Raw genomic sequence first — 25,162 nt, 5'->3', positions numbered from 1 at the left:
GGCAGTTTGGCAGTAATTCTAAATGTGTACCACAATTGACTGGACTGCAAAAATGCTCTTTGAAGAATGGTTTGCTATCGCAAGAGATTGGAAAGAACTTAGATGTCCAGCATATGAGTTCAGTTAAATTAATGATGAATTTCCATGTAATGGAATTTTTAGATGAGCAGTTTTCAGACTGGCACACTGAATCATAAGGGTACCTCAGTGTGTACTGTCTTTGATGATGCTCCGTGGAGGATGTGGACCATTCAAATTCTAGACTAAATCCTTTACTGTAGATTCAACTGGAGCAGCTCTTTCCTGTTTTATTAGTGAGCTAAATAACCTCTCATTTGAAGATACAACTCTACAGCTAAAAACAAAACAAAACACTTTTAAACCTCTCTAACAGCTTTCTTTAATAATAAGGGAAAATAAGCCGGATGCGGTGGCTCACGCCTGTAATCCCAGCACTTTGGGAGGCCGAGGTGGGCAGATTGCCTGAGGTCAGGAGCTCGAGACCAGTCTGGCCAACATAGTAAAACCCTGTCTCTACTAAAAATACAAAAAAATTAGCCAGGCGTGGTGGCATGTGCCTATAATCCCAGCTACTTGGGAGGCTGAGGTAGGAGAATTGCTTGAACCCCCTAGGGAGGTGGAGGTTGCGGTGAGCCGAGATCATGCCACTGCACTCCAGCCTGTGCGACAGAGTGAGACTCCATCTCAAAAAATAATAATAATGGAAAATATTAATGATAAATCTGTTAATAAGCCTGAAAAAGCAGTTTACAAAATCATATATATGATCATATTTTGTTTAAAATACATTTTTTTCCTATGACATAGATGGTAGAAATACCTTTAGAAGGATAATGGGAATGATGGACATTCTTTTCCCTTATTTTCTGTCAAGATATTGTTTTATTCTTGTGATGATAATAAAGATACTAATATAATTACTTTTAATTAAAATTACATACCTATATGAAGTGTTTATGATTAATTTCTATTTGGAAGTGACTGGAATCATCATTTAACAGATGAAAATAATTTAAAATATGTAAATATATAAGGAAGGGTTATTTTGTAATGGAAATAACAATTCCCCTAAATTGCTTGCTTTCTAAAGAATTGCTGATTTAATTCAAGTATCACTGCCACTATAACTAGCAGCATTTTACTGTGCATGAAGCACTCTGCTAAACTGCTTTTTATGCATTAACTCAGTTGAGTGGGTACTCTTACTCTGCATATTTTAGAGTTTAGGGAACCAAAACTTACGTAAGTTATTAAGTTTTACAAGATCAGATTTTTTTTTTTTTTTTTTTTTAGAAGGAATTTCGATCTTGTTGCCCAGGCTGGAGTGCAGTGGTGCATTCTCAGCTCACTGCAACATTCATCTCCCAGGTTTAAGCAATTCTCCTGCCTCAGCCTCCTGAGTAGCCGGGATTACAGGCACCTGCCACCACACGCAGCTAATTTTTTGTACTTTTAGTAGAGACGAGGTTTCACTGTGTTGGGCAGGCTAGTCTCGAACTCCTGACCTCAGATGATGCGCCCGTCTCGGCCTCCCAAAGTGCTGGGAGTACAGGTGTGAGCCACCGCGCCCGGCCAAGATCACTTCTTTAAAAGGTAGTGTGGCTGTTTGAATCCAGGCAGTCTGATTCCCAGAGTACTATTCCTGACTGCCATACTATTACTCAAATTTAAATAACAACTAAAGTATAGCTAAATAAGATACGAGGATTTACTGTTATATAAAAACCATGAATTTTAATTTTATCTAACACTGTTGAAGGGAAATCCATTTTATGTTGTGATATTTACATTTCTTATATTGAGTCTTTGCGTATGTTTATACTTAGCTTGCAACCTTATTTTAGTAAATTATTAAGTGAAAATTTTCTTTTCCTTTTTAGTTTGGCAATTCTATTATCAACACACCTCTAAAACGTCGTAAAGTGTTTTCTCAAGAACCTCCAGATCCTTTAGCTTTAAGCTGCCAAAGTTCCTTTGACAGTGTCATTTTAAACTGTCGGAGTATACGAGTAGGAACACTCTTCCGGCTGTTAACAGAGCCTGTAATTGTAAGTACATTCTTAAGCTCTTTACTATACCAATTATAACATTAAAAATTCCATTGCTAAAGCTGATATATTTAAAATTTATAAGTTAAAATATTTAATAGAATATCAAACTTAGTTCAAGATTTCACATTGCTTTAAGAGTATATAAATAGTAGCTCCTCACCATTAAAATCAGTTAGAAAACCTTCCAATATGTTGTTATTATCATGCCAGCTTACTACATGAAACTTTCAATGAGTTAGAAAACCTTCTAGTGTGTTACTGTTTTAGTATCATGCCAGCTAAGTGCATGAAAAGAATATATTAAAGAACTGTAGTGAGTGAATGAAGATTCCAGAAGCTTTGGGGTCTGCTGGAAAACATATTATAGCATCAAGACTCCTAGAAATAGATTATTGTACTATAATGGCTGCTCAAAGGACTTTGTGTACTTACTATTATACCTGTGTACTTACTATTCTGCCACCAATCCAAGTTTTTATTTTCTGTTTGAAATTTTAATATAATCTCCTTAACTAGCCTTCTTAGTCATTATTTTTTTCTCTAATGTATTATAAACATTGTTGCTAGATTAACTGTATAAAGCACTGTGTGTGTTCTGTAAGCCTTTATTTTATAATGTCTTAACTTGGTGTCCCTATTTGTTTCCATCTCTTCTTTCAAACTAATATTGTCCTTTTTACATAAAGCACTTGTCTTTAAGAGAACTTATTGCCGGGCGCGGTGTCTCATGCCTGTAATCCCAGCACTTTGGGAGGCCAAGGCAGCTGGATGACAAGGTCAGGAGTTTGAGACCAGCCTGGCTAATATGCTAAAACCCCATCTCTACTAAAAATAGAAAAATTAGCCGGGAGCAGTGGCGTGTGCCTGTAGTCCCAGCTGCTCGGGAGGCTGAGGCAGGAGAATTGCTTGAACCCGGGAGGCAGAGGTTGCAGTGAGCCGAGACGGCGCCACTGCACTCCAGCCTGGGTGACAGATCAAGACTCTGTCTCAAAAAACAGAAAAAAAGAGAGAAATAATTATATCACAGCAGGAAAGTTGTAAGGTATTTTATTATTTTATGTAATGAATAATAACTGTTTCTTTTCTGGTAAAGGTTCATGGTTCTAGGATACAATATGATCAAAAGAAAAAAAATTGTTTATAGGAGAAAATGAAATGTGAACCTGATTTCTTCACAGAGCACAGCTCTATGGGAATCCAGCAAATTTTTCTTTTCCATCAAAAACCCTAAGCTTCTCACAATTTAAAAACTAAAAGTTTCAGAAGTACCCTGGAGATTCAAAGCAAATTATATATAAATTGTCTACCCTTTATTGCCCAATAATAGTGTAACATATGTCAGTGTTTTTAGGGATTTATGAAATTTGTATTTTGTTACAGCCCTCATACTGCAGACTGTCTTTCCTGGTTTCTATCAATTAACAAAAATGTCACTCTGTGTCACTTTGCACCTCAAAAATTTTCAGGAGTGCCCTGTAACTTTTATGGCTTTCTCCCACATTAATGCTGTTATTTATAACTCTTCAGTGTGATGAGTAAGGTTTTGCTGGTGATTTAGACATTTAATTAGAAAGTTGCATATTTAGTCTTAAAGCTGTTTATGAAGAACTACATTAAAATTTGGATGAATTTTTTCTGATAGGTTATATTTGCTACAGGGAAGAAAAACTTTGTAAATTTAGTTAAAAAAATAAAAGGCAGTATATGTAACATAAAATGTGTCAGTTTAAAAAATTACAATGCTAAATGAAATTTTCCAGCCAAAAAATATAATGTGGAAATTTGCAGTGTGGTATTAACCTTACTTGTAGCATGAGATTTTTCGCAAAGGACATTCTTCATTGAAGAATAATTAGTGGATCTGTATCTTCTTCAGATAGTGTAAATAAAAAGATGATTTGATATTTTCTTCTTCTTCTTGAACATAACTTCCTTATGTTTTGTAGTGAAATGATTTATTTGCCAAGTTATGATTAATCTGAGAAACAGGTTTTAAATGTTTTACTACATTTAATGTTTTATAAAATTCTACACTTGTTTATTAGATAATTTAATCATTTTAATTTGCTCAGTGATATAATTGGCATTATTATTTTTATTTATTTATTTATTTATTTTTTTGAGAAAGTCTCACTCTGTTGCCCAGGCTGGAGTGCAGTGGCGTGATCTCGGCTCACTGCAAGCTCTGCCTCCTGGGTTCATGCCATTCTCCTGCCTCAGCCTCCCGAGTAGCTGGTACTACAGGTACCAGCCACCACGTCCAGCTAATGTTTTTATATTTTTAGTAGAGACGGAGTTTCACTGTGTTAGCCAGGATGGTCTCGATCTCTTGACCTCGTGATCCACCCGCCTCAGCCTCCCAAAGTGCTGGGATTATAGGTGTGAGCCACTGCGCCCGGCCAATTGGCATTATTTAGAAGTGTCCATTTTATTTAAAAGCAAGTGCTTTTTTAAAGAAGTAAAATGGCATATATTATTAGGAATACCACATATGTACAAATTCGTTTTTCAAATGAGAAGATATAAAACCAAGGTTTTCATTCAGTTTAAATTTAGAAACTTTCACAGTGTAGATGAAATAGAACAATGTCTACTTTTTTTTTTTTTTTGGAGACCGAGTCTCACTGTTGTCAGCCTAGGCTGGAGTGCAATGGCGCAATCTCGGCTCACTGCAGCCTCCACCTCACGGGTTCCAGCAATTCTCCTACCTCAGCCTCTTGAGTAGCTGAGATTACAGGTGCCTGCCACCATGCCTGGCTAATTTTTGCATTTTTAGTAGAGATGGGGTTATATCATCTTGGCCAGGCTGGTCTCAAACTTGACCTCGGGTGATCCACCCGCCTTGGCCTCCCAAAGTGCTGGGATTACAGGTGTGAGCCACTGCGCCCAGCCAAGTGTCTACTTGTAATATTAATGTGTGACTTACTTACATATTTCTAAATGACAAATATTTAGATATAACTTCCTTCAATTCCTTTATCTTATGCAGCAATTTTATTTAAATGCTTTATGTCAGCCAGGTGTGGTGGCTGTAATCCTAGCACTTTGGGAGGCTGAGGCAGGTGGATCACTTGAAGTCAGGAATTTCAGACCAGCCTGATCAACATGGTAAAACCCCATCTCTACTAAGACTACAAAAATTAGTGGGGTGTGGTGGCATGCACCCGTAACCCCAGCTACTAGGGAGGCTGAGGCAGAAGAATCACTTGAACCCGGGAGGTGGAAGTTGCAATGAGCCAAGATTGTGCCACTGCATTCCAGCTTGGGTGACAGAGCGAGACTCATTCTCAAATAAATAAATGAATGAGTGAATGCTTTATGTCATCATTATTGACACTTTTTGAATCAGCTAACATTTTTCCAAAACGTAGTGTCAACATCCATGTATGCTAGAATGTTTCACAAGCTACAGTACTCTTTTTTTAAATGATGAGGTCTCTCTTTGTTGCCCAGGCTGGAGTTCAGTGCTGCAGTCATAGCTAACTGTAAACTTGAGCTCCTAGGCACAAGCAATCCTTCCACCTCAGGCCCCAGAGTAGTTGGGACTATAGGCACATGCCATCTATACCCAGGTAAATTTTTCTTTTTTTGAGATGATGTCTCACTATTTTTGCCCAGGCTGGAGTGCAGTGGCACAATCTCGGTTCATTGCAACCTCTGCCTCCTGGGTTCAAGCGATTCTCCTGCCTCAGCCTCCTGAGTAGCTGGGATTACAGGCATGCATTACCATGCCTGGCTAATTCTTTATACTTTTAGTAGAGATGGGGTTTCACCATGTTGGCCATGCTGGTCTTAAACTCTTGGGCTCAAGTGATCCTCCCAAAATGCTGGGATAACAGTTAAAAGCCACCATTCCCTGCTGGTACCCATGCTTAACGTCCCCAAATAATTTGTTACTTCCCAGAGAAACCAGTTAACACATTCCTTTCAGATGCAATCTTTAGAAAGTATGTTTAGTGATATTCTAGACTTTGCAATTAATTATTGTAGTAATTGCTAAATTTATTTTATATTTCCTTTCTCTTTTTATATTATGAAAATCTTCACACTGAAAAGTTGAAAGAATTTTGCGGTGAACATTTATCTAACTCCCAGCTAAATTTTACTATTAGCATTTTATTGTATTTGCTTTCCATTTATCTGTTCATCCCTGTGTATATTCATTTATCTTGTTTTTTAATGCATTTCAAAATACTTGCCTCCTTTTTTGAATCTCTCTTCTGTAAAATAATTAATTCAGGCTGTAATAGGCTTAATGTGCCTTTTCCACATTGAAATAATTAGTTAGAAAATACCATTTTGTAACCACCAGTAATAAGTAATTCAAGCAAGGACCTTCAATGATGCGAAAACCATTGAATGAAAGTCAAACCACCATGACTTGCAATTTACCTATATAACATGTACCCCTGAACCTAAAATAAAAGTTAAAAAAAAAAAAAAAGAACAGAAAGACTGATGGAAGGGATGTGGCAAGATGTTAACAGTTTAGCAGTTAGTGAGTTTAGGTAAGCAATATTTAGGTGTTCATTATAATGTTATACCAACTTCTCTGTGGGATTTTAAGAGATAAACGAGTAATATAAGAAACATTCTAAGTATTTGAATAAAAAAGTGAAGCCTGCCTTTCTTTGTAAGTCTAGAGCAATACTAATTCATCTTTTTTTTTAGTTTTGTTTAGATTTTATCAAGATACAGCTAGACGGTAAGCTATTTTATGTCTTTTTACTCAATAAAGCTTTCTTTACACCAAAGCACTTTACAGGAATAAAAGATTAAATAATATTCATAGAATTTATTAAGATGGTTAGTTGTTACATATATCTTCTTATCAAAGGGCATATATCTTGGTGTAATTTCATTCAGAAATATCACAGAGCCTAACTTTTTAGAAACCCCTTTTCATTTGGAAAAAATAAAAAAGCTTCTTCAAGGCAGTTATAAAGATTTTTTTTATTACCCACAAGAGTATTGATTTATAGAGCATAATAAATATGTGCTTACATTTATTTAAACTTGTATTTCCTCACAGTTTCCCCCATTCATGATATTACCCTCCTAAGAATTATTTTTCCATTTCCGTTTGTTTTCCTCCAGAACCAGACCATGATCCTGTAGAGATTATTTTAAATACCTCTGATCTAACTAAATGTGAATGGTGTAATGTCCGAAAATTACCTGTAGTGTTTCTTCAAGCAATTCCAGCAGTTTATCAAAAGCTGAGCATGCAACTGCAAATGAATAAGGAGGATAAAGTTTGGAATGATTATAAAGGAATAAATAAATTAACGAGTAAGTTGTGTAAAACAGATTATAATAGATAATTATAATAGATATTGTATTTATAATATCTGTTGAATGCAAAATGTGAGTGCACTTTGACAGATGCCTTAGATGTGTATTATCTACAATTCTCACAGCTACCTTGTGAAATAGATATTACTTTCTCCATTTTACACATGAGGAAAAACTCACAGAAAGTGGAAGGGTGAAGATAAAACCCAGACTTACTCATTTAGAAGGTTTCTAAGTGATTAAAACCCAAAAGATCTGCACTCTTAACTAACACTGTAATCTGAGTAAAATAAAAATTTTTAACTGATGGGAATATTAAATGTAAATCAGCCATATAAATCTGGAAATCTTGAAACTTGGCCTGAATAGGAAGTTGTTAAGTTCCTAAAATGGGCCTTAAATCTTTATAATACATAGGTGTGGTTCTCCAGGTTTTTTTCCTTCACCTTTAACACTTAAAGCATGGCTTGACTGCTTAGAAGATACACACATTTCAGCAGTAATTGCTGCTTCAGCTTAATTATGAAAAAGTGTTAGCTACCACTAAGTCTACAAGAGTTGGCACATTAGTGAAAAGCTGTTTTGCAGTTAGATTTTCTTGAGATACTACCAGTTCACGTGGCAATTTTCTGTGTTTGACAAAAATGTTAACTATTATATCTTTAAGACTATAGATTTAGATTTATTAGATGAAGTAAATTAGTTACATACGTGAATAGATTTGTTCTTGAACTGTTGTTAGACTAATGTATTCTGGTTCCTTCCAATAACTTAGATGAACTTGGCATGTAATACATACTGGTCTTTCCAGTGATTGTTGTGTATCCACTGTATGTCAGACATTGTTGTGGACCTTTATACTGGGATTTCTGATTATCTTCCTGGAAAGAATTAATAATTACTCCTTTTAAAAGTATCTATTTACTTCTTTTGTTCTTTTAGACTTATATTTATTTCTTTTCAGATTTGGAAGAACAACATATAATTTTAATTTTTCAAAATGGCCTTGATCCTCAGGCAAATATGGTATTCGAAAGTATCATTAACGAAATTGGTATAAAGAATAACATCTCCAATTTTTTTGCGAAAATTCCCTTTGAAGAAGCTAATGGCAGACTTGTTGCCTGTACAAGAACCTATGAGGAGAGCATCAAAGGAAGTTGTGGGCAAAAGGAAAACAAAATTAAAACTGTAATTATGTTTTTAAATTTAAAAATATTCTTAAATTGTGGGTAGTTTTAAAGGGAAATATGTTTTATTTTAATACTGTTCATTTCAGTGTTAAATCTTTTTAATTTTATTTCGGAATTACTTGCTTTTATGTGTGATTTGTAAACTACCTTGTGTCAAAACAGTGGTGGGTAGGTGCCAAATAGCACTTGATACAGGTCTTAGAAGCATTTTTGGTTCCTCCACGTTCTATCCTTTACTTTTCATCATCATTTTTTCTGTCATCCTTTTTTCTTTATACCCTACTTCCAACACATATATGCACACACCGCTACGTTCAAATGGATTGGTTACCCTGTGTCTTAGGTTTGAAGAAATCGTGGTCCGTGGTGTACATTTGTATGTAATTAGGCATATATGGTTGAAAACTTGAGAAATGAAGAATACATGCTATTAGATCTTTATTGTCAAAACATGTACCCAGTACTAAAATAACTATTCATATAGCTAGGTAACTCTGAAGCCACCTGAAGCGAAGGCCACAATACTACTATAACACATAGTATAATGGTAAATAATACAAACATAATTTTAAAACTCTAAGTTTATTTCCTATTACAGCAACTTACCTTTGCTGACCTAATTTATTGGGAACAAATCTCTCACACTGCCTACAAACTTGGAAATATGGCTGTCCACAGCGCAATCTTGGTGATAGTTGAGCAAGGACTCCCCAGAGAAGAGCTGTAAATATAGTTAGTGGATTGAGAAAAGAACAAAAGAAGAAAGGGAAATGGTTCTCTTTCTTTTGCATAGTTTGCATAGGAGACAGTGCCAGAGGAAGAAAAGAGCAGCATAATGCCACTGGGATGGACTCAGACTTCAAAGGAAGGTTCTTTCCTCCAAGGAACCCCTGTTTCACTTAGCTTTATGGAGGGCTGAAACTCATTAGACTGTGTTCCCTGAGCCTCTGCCTACATCTTATAGATTGCCTAGCCATTGAACTAAGAGGCAAAAACCACTTTAGCTTTTTTGAAAGGTTATTAGAATTTTGCCAGCGTTATCTAATTTAATGTAGATAGTAGAGAGAGAAGTAAGATTGGAAAATTACTGTTACGTAAGTTGGGAGAGTACACTATCTAGAAGTTACAGCTAATAAGAAAGTGGCCCCTAGTTTTGCCTGTTTCTTGTTTTTAATTGTTAAGTATCATGCATACTTTTTAGTTCCATATTTTTAATCCTTTTGCATTGAAAAGCATTCTTGCCTTGTGCTTACCGTTTTTATTGAAACTTTTCCTAATTGACTGTAAATTGCTAATTTAATTTCCTTTACCAGGTACCATTTGAATCTAAAATACAACTTAGAAGCAAACAAGAATTCCAGTTTTTTGATGAAGAAGAAGAAACTGGAGAAAACCACACCATCTTCATTGGCCCAGTAGAAAAGTGAGAGAATTCCTTTGTATTTGCAATGATCTTAAATGTCTTTCTCTGTTTTATTACACTTCAGTTGTGTATATATATATAGGTTTGTTTATTTGCTTGCCTTCTAATTTTGTTACAGGTTGATAGTATATCCACCACCTCCAGCTAAGGGAGGCATCTCCGTTACCAATGAGGACCTGCACTGTCTAAATGAAGGAGAATTTTTAAATGATGTTATTATAGACTTTTATTTGAAGTAAGTTAATTTTCCACTGATCTTTTATTAAATCTTTAACATTCTGTCATATCGTATGTCTTTGTTTTCCAGAGTCAGGCTTTTTGAGTTTTAAATTCCATCTCTGCCACTTACCATGTGACATTTGGGGAGTTATTTAATCTGTTTCTGTCTTTGCACATTTTAAAAATGAGAATTCTATCTAAAGAGTTGTGAAAATTGGGCCAGAGAGATGGCTTATGTCTATAATCCTGACACTTTGGGAGGTCAAGGTAGGAGGATTGCTTGAGCCCAAGAGTTCAGGACCAGCCTGGGAAACAAAGTGAGACATTGTCTCCACAAAAAACTTAAAAATTAGCCAGGCATATACCTATAGTCCCAGTCACTTGGGAGGCTCAGGCAGGAAGATTACCTGAGCCCATGAGTTCGAAGTTGCAGTGAGCCATGATGGCGCCACTGCACTCCAGCCTGGTCAACAAAGCAAAACTCTACCCCCACACCCACCCCCCAAAACAGGAGTTGTGAGAATTAAATGAGATTGTACATATCAAGTAGTAGGAAAAATGCCTAGTACAGTGTTAGAAGTTTATGGTCTTGTAGGAAGCACAAATACAGAATTAAAGCAATGATAGAAGCATTAACATGGTACAGACCTAGCAGATGAGAGAATGCTTCGTTATCTTTGGAGGTTGGGCGATATGAGGGACTAGGAAGCTTTCCTGGAAGAGCTTACATTATGACCCAATATACATTATGACCCAACATACACATGGATACACCTATGTGCAGTGTGTTTATACATGTATCAATTTGTATGTTTTTACTGGTTTGTGATATAAAATGGACATGTATATGAAATAAAACAGAACTTAGCATCAGTATGCATAGTTCTCTGTAATGTTTTCTAGTTTCTTATACTGTGTTTCATTAAACAAAACAAAACTTAAAAATTGATGCTGGAATCTGCTGAATTGATTTTATAGCCTATTGGTGGTTGCAACTCAGTTTGGTGGGAAAACACACACTGTTCTAAAAAGCAAAGTTTTGTTCAGAGAAATGATATCATAATTGAATTTCTGTAAGACCATTTTGATAGGCATGACATTGTGGAAGTCTAGATGAGAAGTGACTTAAGGAAATTTAATTAAGATGATTTAAGAAGCCTAATTAAGATATTTTAGTTGAAATGATGACATGTTTTATGAGGTAGAATTGTTTAGTATATAGAATTAGTAGTACTCCAGGACTAATTAAGTGGATATTAACGAGGAGAGAAAAGGGTACCAGGTAGCTCCTAGTTTTCTGGCTCAAAAGACCTGCTAAATGATGTTGGCACTAGAGCAGTGAATGCAGAAGCAGAACAGGCTTGGGTGAGGAGGGTATAAGTTCCCTTTTAGATGTCTGTGATATAACAAAAGGACAGTGCCAATAAGCAGTTGAGCAAATGGTGCTAGAGTTTGGTTGAGTTCTGACCAACAGAGATGGTAAGATGTTGTTTAATTGTGAGAGTGAATGAAATTGCTTAGGTAGGGATATAGAATGAGAAAAAGAGTATACGGACAGATCCTGGAGATTACATTTTAAGAGAGAGACCGGGAATAAAAAGGCTCCCATGAATAACTTTTCCAAAGCTGTTGAAGAAGTAAGAAGAGAATTGAAGGGAAGTGAGAGCTTTAAAGGAGATTATATTCAGTGTTAACAATATAGCAGAGATCAGGGCAGATAAGGGCTAAGTATAATTTTGAGTTCACAATGACCCCAAGTCAACTATACAGCCTGGACTTGGCACCCCAGTCCCAGGGGTAACAAGTTACCCCTGAACTCCATTGGAGATGGTATCAGTGGAGGCCTTTTGGAGGCCTCCCGCCCCCATCCATCAGTAACAGGGAGCCCTCTGGTATCAGTGGAGGTCTAGTAGAGAACATGTACTTTTAGTCCCGCCTCACAATACTGAGGTAACACCCTACGACCCACTGGAGTGTGGTGCTAGAGGAAGTCTGCTAAAACACAAGAATTACGTTGCTCTACATACTTTCCAGCAAAAACAAAAACCATAATACTCAAAATGTCCAGGTTTCAAAATGAAAATCATTTGCCTTACCCAGAATCAGGAAGATCTGAAACTGAATGAGAAAAGAAAATCAATAGACATTAACACCAAGAAGACACAAATGTCAGAATTATTTGACAAAGATTTTAAAGCATCTGATACAGTTGGGGTTTGTGTCCCCGCCCAAATCTCATGTCCGTTTGTAATCCCCAATGTTGGAAGAGGGGCCTTGTGGGAGGTGATTGGATTCTGGGGGCAGATTTCACCCTTTCTATCCTTGTTATATTGAGTAAGTTCTCACAAGTTCTGGTTGTTTATAAAAGTGTGTAGCACCTCCCCCTTCGTTCTCTCTTACTCCTTCTCCGGCCATGTAAGATGTGCATCCTTCCTCTTCACCTTCCCTCGTGATTCCAAGTTTCCTGAGGCCTCCACAGCTACGCTTCCTGTACAGCCTGTGGATCTGTGAGTCAACTAAACCTCTTTTCTTTATAAATTACCCAGTCTCAGGTATTTTTTTTTTTTTTTTTTTAAGAGATGGAGTCTTGCTCTGTCACCCAGTCTACAGTGCAGTGGTGCGATCTTGGCCCATGGCAGGCTTTGCCTTCTACATTCAAGCAGTCCTTCCACCTCAGCCTCCCAAGTAGCTGAGATTACAGGCACTCACCACCACACCCAGCTAATTTCAGGTAGTTCTTTAGAGCAGTGAGAGAATGGACTGATACAGCATCCATCATAAAAATGTTTTAATGAACATGATGACAACTCATGAAACAAATGAAAACTCAGAACAATATAAAGAAGAAACAAATGGATGGGTCATGCCTGTAATCCTAGCAATTTTGGAGGCCAAGGTGGGAGGATCACTTGAGGCCAGGAGTTTGAGACCAGCCTGGGCAACATAGCAAAATCCTCATCTCTACAAAAAAACAAAAATATAAAAAACAAGGAAGAAACAAATGGAAATTTTAGAACTCAAAATACAAAACTGAAATAATGACTTCAGGGGCTGGGCTCAATAGCAGAATGGAAAAGACAGAGGAAGGAATCAGTGAACTGTCTACAAGGAATGTCAAAGTAATGATATTAAATAGGTTGAAAGAAAAAGGATGGAAAAGATATACCATACAAATATTAAACACAAGAAAGCAGAGTCTGACAAAAAAACTTCTGAGGAAAGAAAATTACCAGGGATCAAGAAGGATATTATGTAATGATAAAGGAGTGATCCACCAAGAAAACATACTAATCCCATGTACTAAACAACAGAGCTATAAAATGTGTGAAGCAAAAACTGATAGACCTGAAAGGAGAAACAGACAAATCCACAAATAAAATTGGAGATGTTAGTACCCCTCTCTCAACAATTGATAGAACAACTAGAAAGAAAATCAACAAGGATATAGAAGAACTCAACACCATCAACCAGCAGGATCTACTCAACATCAGGATTATATTCTTTTTTTTTTTTTTTAATTATACTTTAAGTTCTAGGGTACATGTGCACAATGTGCAGGTTTGATACGTAGGTATACATGTGCCATGTTGGTTTGCTGTACCCATCAACTCATCACTTATATTAGGTATTTCTCCTAATGCTGTCCCTCCCCCAGCCCTCCATCCCACAACAGGCCCTGGTGTGTGATAACACGTTCCCCGCCCTGTGTCCAAGTGATCTCATTGTTCAGTTCCCACCTGTGAGTGAGAACATGCAGTGTTTGGTTTTCTGTCGTTGTGATAGTTTGCTGAGAATGATGGTTTCCAGCTTCATCCATGTCCCTGCAAAGGACATGAACTCATCTTTTTATGGCTGCATAGTATTCCATGGTGTATATGTGCCACATTTTCTTAATCCAGTCTATCATTGATGGGCATTTGGATTAGTTCCAAGTCTTTGCTATTGTGAATAGTGCCGCAATAAATATACATTTGCATGTGTCTTTATAGCAGCATGATTTATAATCCTTTGGGTATATATACCAGGTAATGGGATTGCTGGGTCAAATGGTAATTCTAGTTCTAGATCCTTGAGGAATCACCACACTGACTTCCACAGTGGTTGAACTAATTTACACTCCCACCAACAGTGTAAAAGCATTCCTATTTCTCCACATCTTCTCCAGCATCTGTTGTTTCCTTTTTAAAGATTGCCATTCTAACTGGCATGAGATGGTATGTCATTGTGGTTTTGATTTCCATTTCTCTGATGACCAGTGATGATGAGCATTTTTTCATGAGTCTGTTCGCTGTATAGATGTCTTCTTTTGAGAAGTGTCTGTTCATATCCTTTGCCCATTTTTTGATGGGGTTGTTTTTTTCTTGTAAATTTGTTTGAGTTCTTCGTAGATTCTGGATATTAGCCCTTTGTCAGATGGGGAGATTGCAAAAATTTTGTCCCGTTCTGTAGGTTGCCTGTTCACTCTGATGATAGTTTCTTTTGCCGTGCGGAAGTTCTTTAGTTTAATTAGATCCCGTTTGTCAATTTTGGCTTTTGTTACCATTGCTTTTGGTGTTTTAGTCATGAAGTCCTTGCCCATGCCTGTGTCCTGAATGGTATTGCCTAGGTTTTCTTCTAGGGTTTTTATGGTTTTAGGTCTAACATGTAAGTCTTTAATCCATCTTGAATTAATTTTTGTATAAGGTGTAAGGAAGGGATCCTGTTTCAGCTTTCTACATATGGCTAGCCAGTTTTCCCAGCACCATTTATTAAATAGGGAATCCTTTCCCCATTTCTTGTTTTTGTCAGGTTTGTCAAAGATCAGATGGTTGTAGATGTGTGGTATTATTTCTGAGGCCTCTGTTCAGTGCCATTAGTCTATATCTCCGTTTTGGTACCAGTACCATGCTGATTTGGTTACTGTAGCTTTGTAGTATAGTTTGAAGTCAGGTAGCATGATACCTCCAGCTTTGTTGTTTTTGCTTAGGATTATCTTGGCGATGCGGGGTCTTTTTTGGTTCCATGTGAACTTTAAAGTAGTTTTTTCTAATTCTGTGAGGAAAGTCATTGGTAGCTTGATGGAGATGACATTGAATCTATAAATTACTTTGCACAGTATGGCCATTTTCACGATATTGATTCTTCCTATCCATGAGAATGGAATGTTCTTCCATTTGTTTGTGTCCTCTTTTATTTCGTTGAGCAGTGGTTTGTAATTGTCCTTGAAGAGGTCCTTCACATTCCTTGTAAGTTGGATTCCTAGGTATTTTATTCTCTTTGTAGCAACTGTGAATGGGAGTTCACTCATGATTTGGCTCTCTGTTTACCTGTTAATGGTGTATAGGAATGCTTGTGACTTTTGCACATTGATTTTGTATCCTGAGACTTTGCTGAAGTTGCTTATCAGCATAAGGAGATTTTGGGCTGAGATGATGGGGTTTCTAAATACACAATCATGTCATCTGCAAACAGGGACAATTTGACTTCCCCATTTCCTAATTGAATACCCTTTATTTCTTTCTCTTGCCTGATTGCCCTGGCCAGAACTTCCAACACTATGTTGAATAGGAGTGATGAGAGAGGGCATCCTTGTCTTGTGCTGGTTTTCAAAGGGAATGCTTCCAGTTTTTGTCCATTCAGTATGATATTGGCTGTGGGTTTCTCATAAATAAGTCTTATTATTTTGAGATACGTCCCATCAATACCTAGTTTATTTGGAGTTTTTAGCATGAAGGGTTGTTGAATTTTGTCAAAGGCCTTTTCTGCATCTGTTGAGATAATCATGTGGTTCTTGTCATTGTTTCTGTTTATATGATGGATTACGTTTATTGATTTGTGTATGTTGAACCAGCCTTGCATCCCAGGGATGAAGCCCACTTGATCATGGTGGATAAGCTTTTTGATGTGCTGCTGGACTTGGTTTGCCAGTGTTTTATTGAGGATTTTCGCATCAATGTTCATCAGGGATATTGATCTGAAATTCTCTTTTTTTGTTGTGTCTCTGCCAGGCTTTGGTATCAGGATGATGCTGGCCTCATAAAACGAGTTAGGGAGGATTTCCTCTTTTTCTGTTGATTGAAATAGTTTCAGAAGGAATGATACCAGCTCCTCTTTGTACCTCTGGTAGAATTAGGCTGTGAATCCGTCTGGTCCTGGACTTTTTTTGGTTGGTAGGCTATTATTGCCTCAATTTCAGAGCCTGTTACTGGTCTATTTAGAGATTCAACTTCTTCCTGGTTTAGTCTTGGGAGGGTGTGTGTGTCCAGGAATTTATCCATTTTTTCTAGATTTTCTAGTTTATTTGCGTAGAGGTGTTTATTCTCAGATGGTAGTTTGTACTTCTGTGGGATCAGTGGTGATATCCCCTTTATCATTTTTTTATTGCGTCTATTTGATTCTTCTCTCTTTTCTTCTTTATTAGTCTTGCGGCAGTCTATCAATTTTGTTGATCTTTTCAAAAAACCAGCTCCTGGATTCATTGATTTTTTGAAGGATTTTTTGTGTGTCTATCTCCTTCAGTTCTGCTTTGATCTTAGTTATTTCTTGCTTTCTGCTAGCTTTTGAATTTGTTTGCTCTTGCTTCTCTGGTTTTTTTAATTGTGATGTTAGGGTGTCCATTTTAGATCTTTCCTGCTTTCTCTCATGGGCATTTAGTGCTATAAATTTCCCTCTACACACTGCTTTAAATTAAGGTGATTTAAATGTGTCCAAGAGATTCTGGTACATTGTGTCTTTGTTCTCACTGGTTTCAAAGAACATCTTTATATCTGTTTTCATTTTGTCATTTACCCAGTAGTCATTCAGGAGCAAGTTGTTCAGTTTCCATGTAGTTGTGCAGTTTTGAGTGAGTTTCTTAATCCTGAGTTCTAATTTGATTGCACTGTGGTCTGAGAGACAGTTTGTTGTGATTTCTCTTCTTTTACGTTTGCTGAGGAGTGCTTTACTTCCAATTATGTGGTCAGTTTTTGAATAAGTGCGATGTGATGCTGAGAAGAATGTATATTCTGTTGATTTGGGATGGAGAGTTCTGTAGATGTCTATTAGGTCTGCTTGTTGCAGAGCTGAGTTCAGGCTCTAGATATCCTTGTTAACCTGTCTGGTTGATCTGTCTAATATTGACAATGGGGTGTCAAAGTCTCCCATTATTATTGTGTGGGAGTCTACGTCTCTTTGTAGGTCTCTCAGAACTTGCTTTATGAATCTGGGTGCTCCTGTGTTGGGTGCATATATATTTAGGATAGTTAACTCTTCTTGTTGAATTGATCCCTTTACCACTATGTAATAGCTTTCTTTGTCTCTTTTGATCTTTGTTGGTTTAAAGTCTGTTTTATCAGAGACTAGGATTGCAACCCCTGCTTTTTTTTGCTTTCCATTTGCTTGGTAGATCTTCCTCCATCCCTTTATTTTGAGCCTGTGTGCATCTTTGCATGTGAGATGGATCTCCTGAATACAGCACACTGATGGGTCTTAACTCTTTATCCAATTTGCCAGTGTGTCTTTTAATTGGGGCATTTAGCCCATTTACATTTAAGGTTAATATTGTTATGTGTGAATTTGATCCTGTCATTATGATGTTAGCTGGTTATTTTGCCCATTAATTGATGCAGTTTCTTCCTAGCCTCGATGGTCTTTACAATTTGGCCTGTGTTTGCAGTGGCTAGTACCGGTTGTTTCTTTCCACGTTTAGTGCTTCTTTCAGGAGCTCTTTTAGGGCAGGCCTGGTGGTGACACAATCTCTCAACATTTGCTTGTCTGTAAAGTATTTTATTTCTCCTTCACTTATGAAGCTTAGTTTGGCTAGATATGAAATTCTGGGTTGAAAATTCTTTCCTTTAAGAATGTTGAATATTGGCCCCCACTCTCTTCTGGCTTGTAGGGTTTCTGCCGAGAGATCAGCTGTTAGTCTGATGGGCTTCCCTTTGTGGGTAACTCCACCTTTCTCTCTGGCTGCCCTTAACACTTTTTCCTTCATTTCAACCTTGGTGAATCTGACAATTATGTGTCTTGGGGTTGCTCTTCTCAAGGAGTATCTTTGTGGTGGTCCCTGCATTTTCTGAATTTGAATGTTGGCCAGCCTTTCTAGATTGGGGAAGTTCTCCTGGATAATATCCTGCAGAGTGTTTTCCAACTTGGTTCCATTCTCCCCATCACTTTCAGGTACACCAATCAAACGTAGATTTGGTCTTTTCACATAGTCCCATATTTCTTAGAGGCTTTGTTTCTTTTTACTCTTTTTTCTCTAACCTTGTCTTCTCACTTTATTTCATTAATTTGATCTTCAATCACTGATACTCTTTCTTCCACTTGATCGAATTGGCTATTGAAGCTTGTGCATGCGTCATGAAGTTCTTGTGCAATGGTTTTCAGCTCCATCAGGTCATTGAAGATCTTCTCTACACTCTTTATTCTAGTTAGCTATTCATCTAATCTTTTTTTATGGATTTTAGCTTCCTTGTGATGGGTTTGAACATCCTCTTTTAGCCCGGAGAAGTTTGTTATTACTGACCTCCAGAAGCCTGCTTCTGTCAACTCGTCAAAGTGATTCTCCGTCCAGCTTTGTTCTGTTGCTGGCAAGGAGCTGCGATCCTTTGGAGGAGAAGAGGCACTCTGATTTTTAGAATTTTCAGCTTTTCTGCTCTGGTTTCTCCCCATCTTTGTGGTTTTACCTACCTTTGGTCTTTGATGTTGGTGACCGACAGATAGGGTTTTGGTGTAGATGACCTTTTTGTTGATGTTGATGTTGATGCTGATGCTATTCCTTTCTGTTTATTGATGCTATTCCTTTCTGTTTTCCTTCTAACAGTCAGGTCCCTCAGCTGTAGGTCTTTTGGAGTTTGCTGGCGTTCCACTCCAGACCAGCAGAGGCTGCAGAACAGCAAATATTGCAGAACAGCGAATATTGCTGTCTGATCCTTCCTCTGGAAGCTTCGTCCCAGAGGGGCAGCCGCCTATATGAGGTGTCTGTCGGCCCCTACTGGGAAGTGTCTCCCAGTTATGCTACACAGGGATCAGGGACCCGCTTGAGGAGGCATTCTGTCCGTTCTGAGAGCTCAGATGCCATGCTGGGAGAACCACTGCTCTCTTCAGAGCTGTCAGACAGAGATGTTTAAGTCTGCAGAAGTTGTCTGCTGCCTTTTATTCAGCTATGCCCTGCCCACAGTGGTGGAGTCTAGAGGCAGTAGGCCTTGTTGAGCTGCAGTGGGCTCCTCCCAGTTTGAGCTTCCTGGCCGCTTTGTTTACCTACTCAAGCCTCAGCAATGGCGGATGCCCCTCCCCCAGTCAGGCTGCTGTCTCACAGATGGATCTCAGACTGCTGTGCTAGCAGTGAGCAAGGCTCCATGGGCGTGGGAGCCGCCGAGCCAGGCACGGGAGAAAATCACCTTGTCTGCCGGTTGCTAAGACCTTGGGAAAAGCACAGTATTTGGGCGGGAGTGTCCCATTTTTCCAGGTAGTCTGTCACGGCTTCTCTTGGCTAGGAAAGGGAAATCCCCCAACCCATTGTGCTTCCTGGGTGAGGCGATGCCCCGCCCTGCTTCACCTCGCCCTCCGTGGTCTGCATCCACTGTCCTACCAGTCCCAATGAGATGAACCAGTTACCTCAGTTGGAAATGCAGAAATCACCCATCTTCTGCATCGGTCATGTTGAGAGCTGCAGACTGGAGGTATTCCTATTAGACCATCTTGGAACCCCCATCCCCCCCGCCCAGGATTGTATTCTATCTAGTTTAACTGTGCCCCCATTTCAAGGACACCATTTTTCCTTTTGGTGTGTTTCAAAGTTCTTCATAGCTGACCAGACACAGTGGCTCATACCTGTAATCCCAGGGCTTTGGGAGGCCAAGGTGGGAGGATCACTTGAAGCCAAGAGTTGGAGACCAGCCTGTGCAATATAATGAGGCCCTGTCTCTACAAAAAAAAAAAATGTTAATTAGCTGGGCAGGCCAGGCGTGGTGGCTCACGCCTATAATCCCAGCACTTTGGGAAGCTGAGGCAGGTGGATCATCTGAGGTCGGGAGGTGAAACCAGCCTGACCAACATGGAGAAACCCATCTCTACTAAAAATACAAAATTAGCCAGATGTGGTAGTGCATGCCTGTAATCCCAGCTACTTGGGAGGCTGAGGCAGGAGAATCACTTGAACCTGGGAGGTGGAGGTTGCGGTGAGCCGAGATCACGCCATTGCACTCCAGCCTGGGCAACAAGAGTGAAACTCTATCTCAAAAAAAAAAAAAATTTAGCTGGGCATGGTGTTGCACACCTATAGTCCTAGCTATTGAGGAGGCTGAGATGGGAGGATCACTTGAGCCCATGACGAGTTTGAGGCTACAGTGAGCTATGATTACACACCACTGTACCCCAACCTGGGTGACACAGCAAGACCCTATATCTAAGGAAAAAATAAAATCTTTATAGATAAGTCAAAAGATGTTATCTCTTTTTTAAGTGATCCATACAAATGGCCAAAAAGCATATGAAAGATGCTCAACATCAGTAATCATTAGAGAAATGCAACATCAAAACAATAACACAGTGTCATCTCACATCCATTAGGATGGCTACTATTAAAACAATAACAAAAAAAAACAAAAACAGAAAATAAGTGTTGTTGAGGATGTGGAGAAATTGAAACTGTTATGAAATGGTGCTGCCACTGTGGAAAACAGTGTGTAGGCGCCTCAAAAAATTAAAAATAGAACTACAGTATGATCCAGCAATCCCACTTCTGGGTATACAGTCTTGTGCCACATAACGTTTCAGTCAATTATGGACCACATGTGATGGTGAGCCCATAAGATTATAATAACATTTTTACTGTACCTTTTCTGTGGGCACACAAATAGTTTCCACTGTGTTACAGTTGCCTACGGTATTCAGTACAGTAACATACTATACAGATGTGTAGTGTAGAAGCAGTAGATTATACCATATAGCCTAGGTGTATAGGACAGTATACCACCTAGGATTGTGTAAGTACACTGTATGATGCACAACTTCAAATTACCTAATGATGCCTTTCTCAGAACATAACCCCATTCTTAAGCACTGCATGACTGGATGTCCAAAAGAACCGAAAGCAGCGTCTTTTGGTTTTGAGTTAGGTTCTCATTCTGTCACCCACGGTGGAGTGCAGCATCACAGTCACAGCTCACGATAGCCTCCTGGGCTCAAGTGATCGTCCTGCCTCAGCTTCCTAAGTAGCTGGGACTACAAGTGCACGCCATCACACCCTGCTAATTTTTTCACTTTTATACAGATGGTGTCTCACTTTGTTGGCCAGGCTGGTCTTGAACTCCTGGCCTCAAGCAGTCCTCCTACCTTGGCTTCCCAAAGTTCTGGGATTACAGGCATAAACCACTGCTCCCAACCAGAAAGCAGAGTCTTGAAGACATATTTGCACACCCATGTTCATAGCAACATTCATAATAGCTGAGTGGTAGAAACAATCCTGCTGTCCATTGATGAACGGATAAACCAAATGTGTATACATATAATGAAATATGTATACATTTCCTTCTTTAAAAAGGAAGGAAATCCTGTTACTTGCTTTAACATAGATGAACCTTGAGGTCATTGTGCCAAGCACAGTAAGTCAGTCACAAAAGTATGATTTCTGTTATATGAGGTATCTAAAGTAGTCAAATTCATAGAAACAGAAAATAGAATTGATGTTTACTGGGATTTGAGGGGAAGGGGAAAAAGTTTTTTAATAGACATGTTCAGTTTTGCAACACGAGAGTTACTGGAGATCTGTTTTTAACACTGTGCATATACTTTACACTGCTGAACTCTACACTCAGAATGGTTAACATGATAAATTTTATATGTTTGTTCTTGTTTTTTTGGTTTTTGTTTTTTTTTTTTTTTTTTTTGAGACAGGAGTCTCGCTCTGTCACCCAGGCTCTGGAGTGCAGTGGTGCAATCTCGGCTCACTGCAAGCTCCGCCTCCTGGGTTCATGCCATTCTCCTGCCTCAGCCTCCTGAGTAGCTGGGACTACAGGCACTCAGCACCATGCCTGGCTAATTGTTTTGTATTTTTATTAGAGACGGGGTTTCACCTTGTTGGCCACGCTTGTCTCGAACTTCTGTCCTCAAGTGATTCCCCCCCATCCCCCCATCAGCTTCCCAAAGTGCTAGGATTACAGGCATGAGCCACTGTGCTCGGCCTATTTTTTTTTTTTTTAATTTAAATAGAGGCAGGGTCTCCCTTTGTGCCCAGGCTGGTCTCAAATTTCTGGGCTCAAGCGATCCTCCCACCTTGGCCTCCAAAGTGCTGGAATTACAGACAATTACCATGCCCAGCTAAAAAAAATTTTTTTTTTTTTTCAAAGACAGATTCTTACTTTGTCGTTCAGGTTGGAGAGCAGTGATGCAATCACGACTCACTGAAGCCCAGACCTCCCTGGCTCAAGCGACCCTCCTGCCTCAGCCTCTCAAGTGGCTGGGACTACATGTGCGAGCTACCACACTCTGCTAATTTTTTAAATTTTCTTGGAGATATAGGGTCTTCCTATGTTGCCCAGGCTATTCTCAAGGGATCCTCCCACCAGTGTGCCCAGCCTAAAATCACTGTTTAACTTCATCTTACAGTTAAAGGAGTTCTCATGTTGTTAGATTTTCCGTTTTATGAAATAGCAACTAAACAGCTTCACCAGCATTCAATATTTAAATGATGTGTGCACTTAGAGAAATTGGTGCACCCAAATGGAAGAAATTCCCATAAGGTTTTTTTTTTGTTATTGTGTTTCGTTTTTTATTTTTTGTTTTTGTTTTTGTTTTTGTTTTTTTTTGAGACGGAGTCTCACTCTGTCACCCAGGTTGGAGTGCAGTGGCGCGATCTCAGCTCACTGCAAGCTCTGCCTCCCAGGTTCACACCATTCTCCTGCCTCAGCCTCCCGAGTAGCTGGGACCACAGGTGTCCACCACCATGCCTGGCTAATTTTTTGTATTTTTAGTAGAGACGGGGTTTCACCGTGTTAGCCAGGATGGTCTCGATCTCCTGACCTCGTGATCCGCCCGCCTTGGCCTCCCATTGTTTTTTGGTTTTTTTTGAGATGGAGTTTCACTCTTGTTGTCCAGGCTGGAGTGCAATGGCACGATCTCGGCTTACTGCAGCGTCTGCCTCCCGGGTTCAAGCTATTCTCCTGCCTCAGCCTCCTGAGTAGCTGGGATTACAGGCATGTGCTACCACACCCGGCTAGTTTTGTATTTTTAGTAGAGACCGGGTTTCTCTATGTTTTTCAGGCTGGTCTCAAACTCCCGACCTCAGGTGATCCGCCCGCCTCCGCCTCCGCCTCCGCCTCCCAAAGTGCTGGGATTACAGGCGTGAGCCCCTGTGCCTGGCCTCCCATAAGTTTTTGTAGTAAGCTTGGGTTTTCCCTTTAATTCTAAAATAAGAGATATGATTATTATTTTAAAGTTAATAGTTGTAACACATGTACACTTAAAAAATCTAGAACTGTAGTCACAGAAATCTTATGGGTGCATATCAGAAAAACGAAACTAGTTACTTTAAAAGCATCAATGAGGCCATTGGCAGTGACTCACACCTATAATCCCAGTACTTTGGGAGGCCGATGCTGGAGGATTGCTTCAGGCAAGGAGTTCAAGACCATATTGGGCAATATAGCAAGACCCTTGTCTCTACAAAAACATACAAAAAAAAAAATTAGTTGGGCATGGTAGTGCAGGCCTGTGGTCCCAGCTACTCAGAAGAGTGAAGTGAGGGATCACTTGAGCCCAGGAGTTTGAGGTTGCAGTGAGCTGTGACCATGCCACTGCACTCCAGCCTGGGCGAGAGAGTGAGACTTTATCTCACAGAAATAAATAAAGTACAGGCTGGGTGTGGTGGCTCAAACCTGTAATCCTGGAGGCTTCCCAGGCTGGTGCCTGAGTCCCACATCCCTCGCTCCCCATCCTCCCCACATCCCATTCCTCCCTCACACCTGGCCCTGTGGCTCTTCCTCCTTCCCTTCCCCCGCCAAAAAAAAAAAAAATCTGTAATCCTAGCACTTGGGACACCAAGGCGAGCAGACCACCTGAGCCCAGAAGTTCGGGATCAGCCTGGACAACATGGCGAAACCCCATGTTTACCTCCCCCACAAAAAAAAAGCAAAAGTTAGCCGGGTGTGGTGGCGTATGCCTGTAGTCCCAGCTACTATGGAGGAAGAGGTAGGAGGATGGCTTCAGCACAGGAGGCGGAGGCTGCAGTGAGCCACTATGTCCAGCTCAGTTTTCTTACATCACAAATACATTTCCTTTTTTTAAGGTGAATATCCCTTTATTCAATTAAGTTTTATAAAACAGCCATTGTAGGCCAGGCACAATGGCTCATGCCTGTAATCCCAGCATTTTGGGAGGCCAGGGTGGGAGGATCATTTGAGGGATGGAGTTCAAGACCAACCTGGCCAACATGGTGAAACCCGGCCTCTACTAAAAAAAATACAGAAATTAGCTGGGTGTGGTGGCGCGTGCCTGTAGTCCTAGCTACTCGGGAGGCTGAGGCAGGAGAATCACTTGAACCTGGAGGTGGAGGTTGCAGTGAGCCAAGATTGCGCCACTGCACTGCAGCCTGGGAGACAGACTGAGTGAGACTCGGTCTGAAAAGAAAAAAAAAAACCAAAGTAGCCATTATAGTTTGGGACAGCAAAAGTCTCATGGTTCACTCATTACAGTATAGTCCCTGGACTGATAGCTATTTATCTACATGGTGTGTGTTGAAGATACTATTGTAGAATTCAGCAACTAATATAAACTGTGTCTTGATCTGACTCACTGTCTTGTATTATCTTCTGTAGGGGCACACTGAGTTGCCTGAAGGCAAGAAATTTTTAAATTGTGTCATTTTCATTAAAACTTGAGCTTTGGAATTATTGCATATTAGTGATAAAAGTAACAGATCTCAAGAATGTGCCCTCTAGGGGGCCAGATGTTTTAAGCATTTGCTCTTTCTGTGTAAGATTTCACAAGACTTTCAGACTGTC

General features: G+C 39.3%; 1 protein-coding gene across 12 annotated transcripts in view; it reads left to right on the top strand.

Moving 5' to 3' along the window:
* The window catches only part of SENP6 (SUMO specific peptidase 6), a 115,211-nt gene that overhangs the window by 67,764 nt on the left and 22,285 nt on the right, over positions 1-25,162 (top strand). For 11 of the 12 annotated variants that reach the window (XM_055274227.2, XM_055274224.2, XM_063637861.1 and 8 more), the window contains 6 exons: positions 1,902-2,069; positions 6,744-6,777; positions 7,170-7,364; positions 8,332-8,558; positions 9,874-9,983; positions 10,102-10,218. In XM_055274227.2, coding sequence (XP_055130202.1) covers positions 1,902-2,069; positions 6,744-6,777; positions 7,170-7,364; positions 8,332-8,558; positions 9,874-9,983; positions 10,102-10,218 — 851 coding nt within the window. Of the gene's footprint in view, positions 1-1,901; positions 2,070-6,743; positions 6,778-7,169; positions 7,365-8,331; positions 8,559-9,873; positions 9,984-10,101; positions 11,079-25,162 lie in introns of those variants that run through there. The other variant, XM_055274230.2, reaches the window with a different exon arrangement.

The sequence above is a fragment of the Symphalangus syndactylus genome, chromosome 4, assembly GCF_028878055.3.
Source record: "Symphalangus syndactylus isolate Jambi chromosome 4, NHGRI_mSymSyn1-v2.1_pri, whole genome shotgun sequence".
Lineage (NCBI taxonomy): Eukaryota > Metazoa > Chordata > Mammalia > Primates > Hylobatidae > Symphalangus > Symphalangus syndactylus.
The sequence above is the reverse complement of the archived record's forward strand: the minus strand, read 5'-3'. Positions and strand labels throughout refer to the sequence as shown.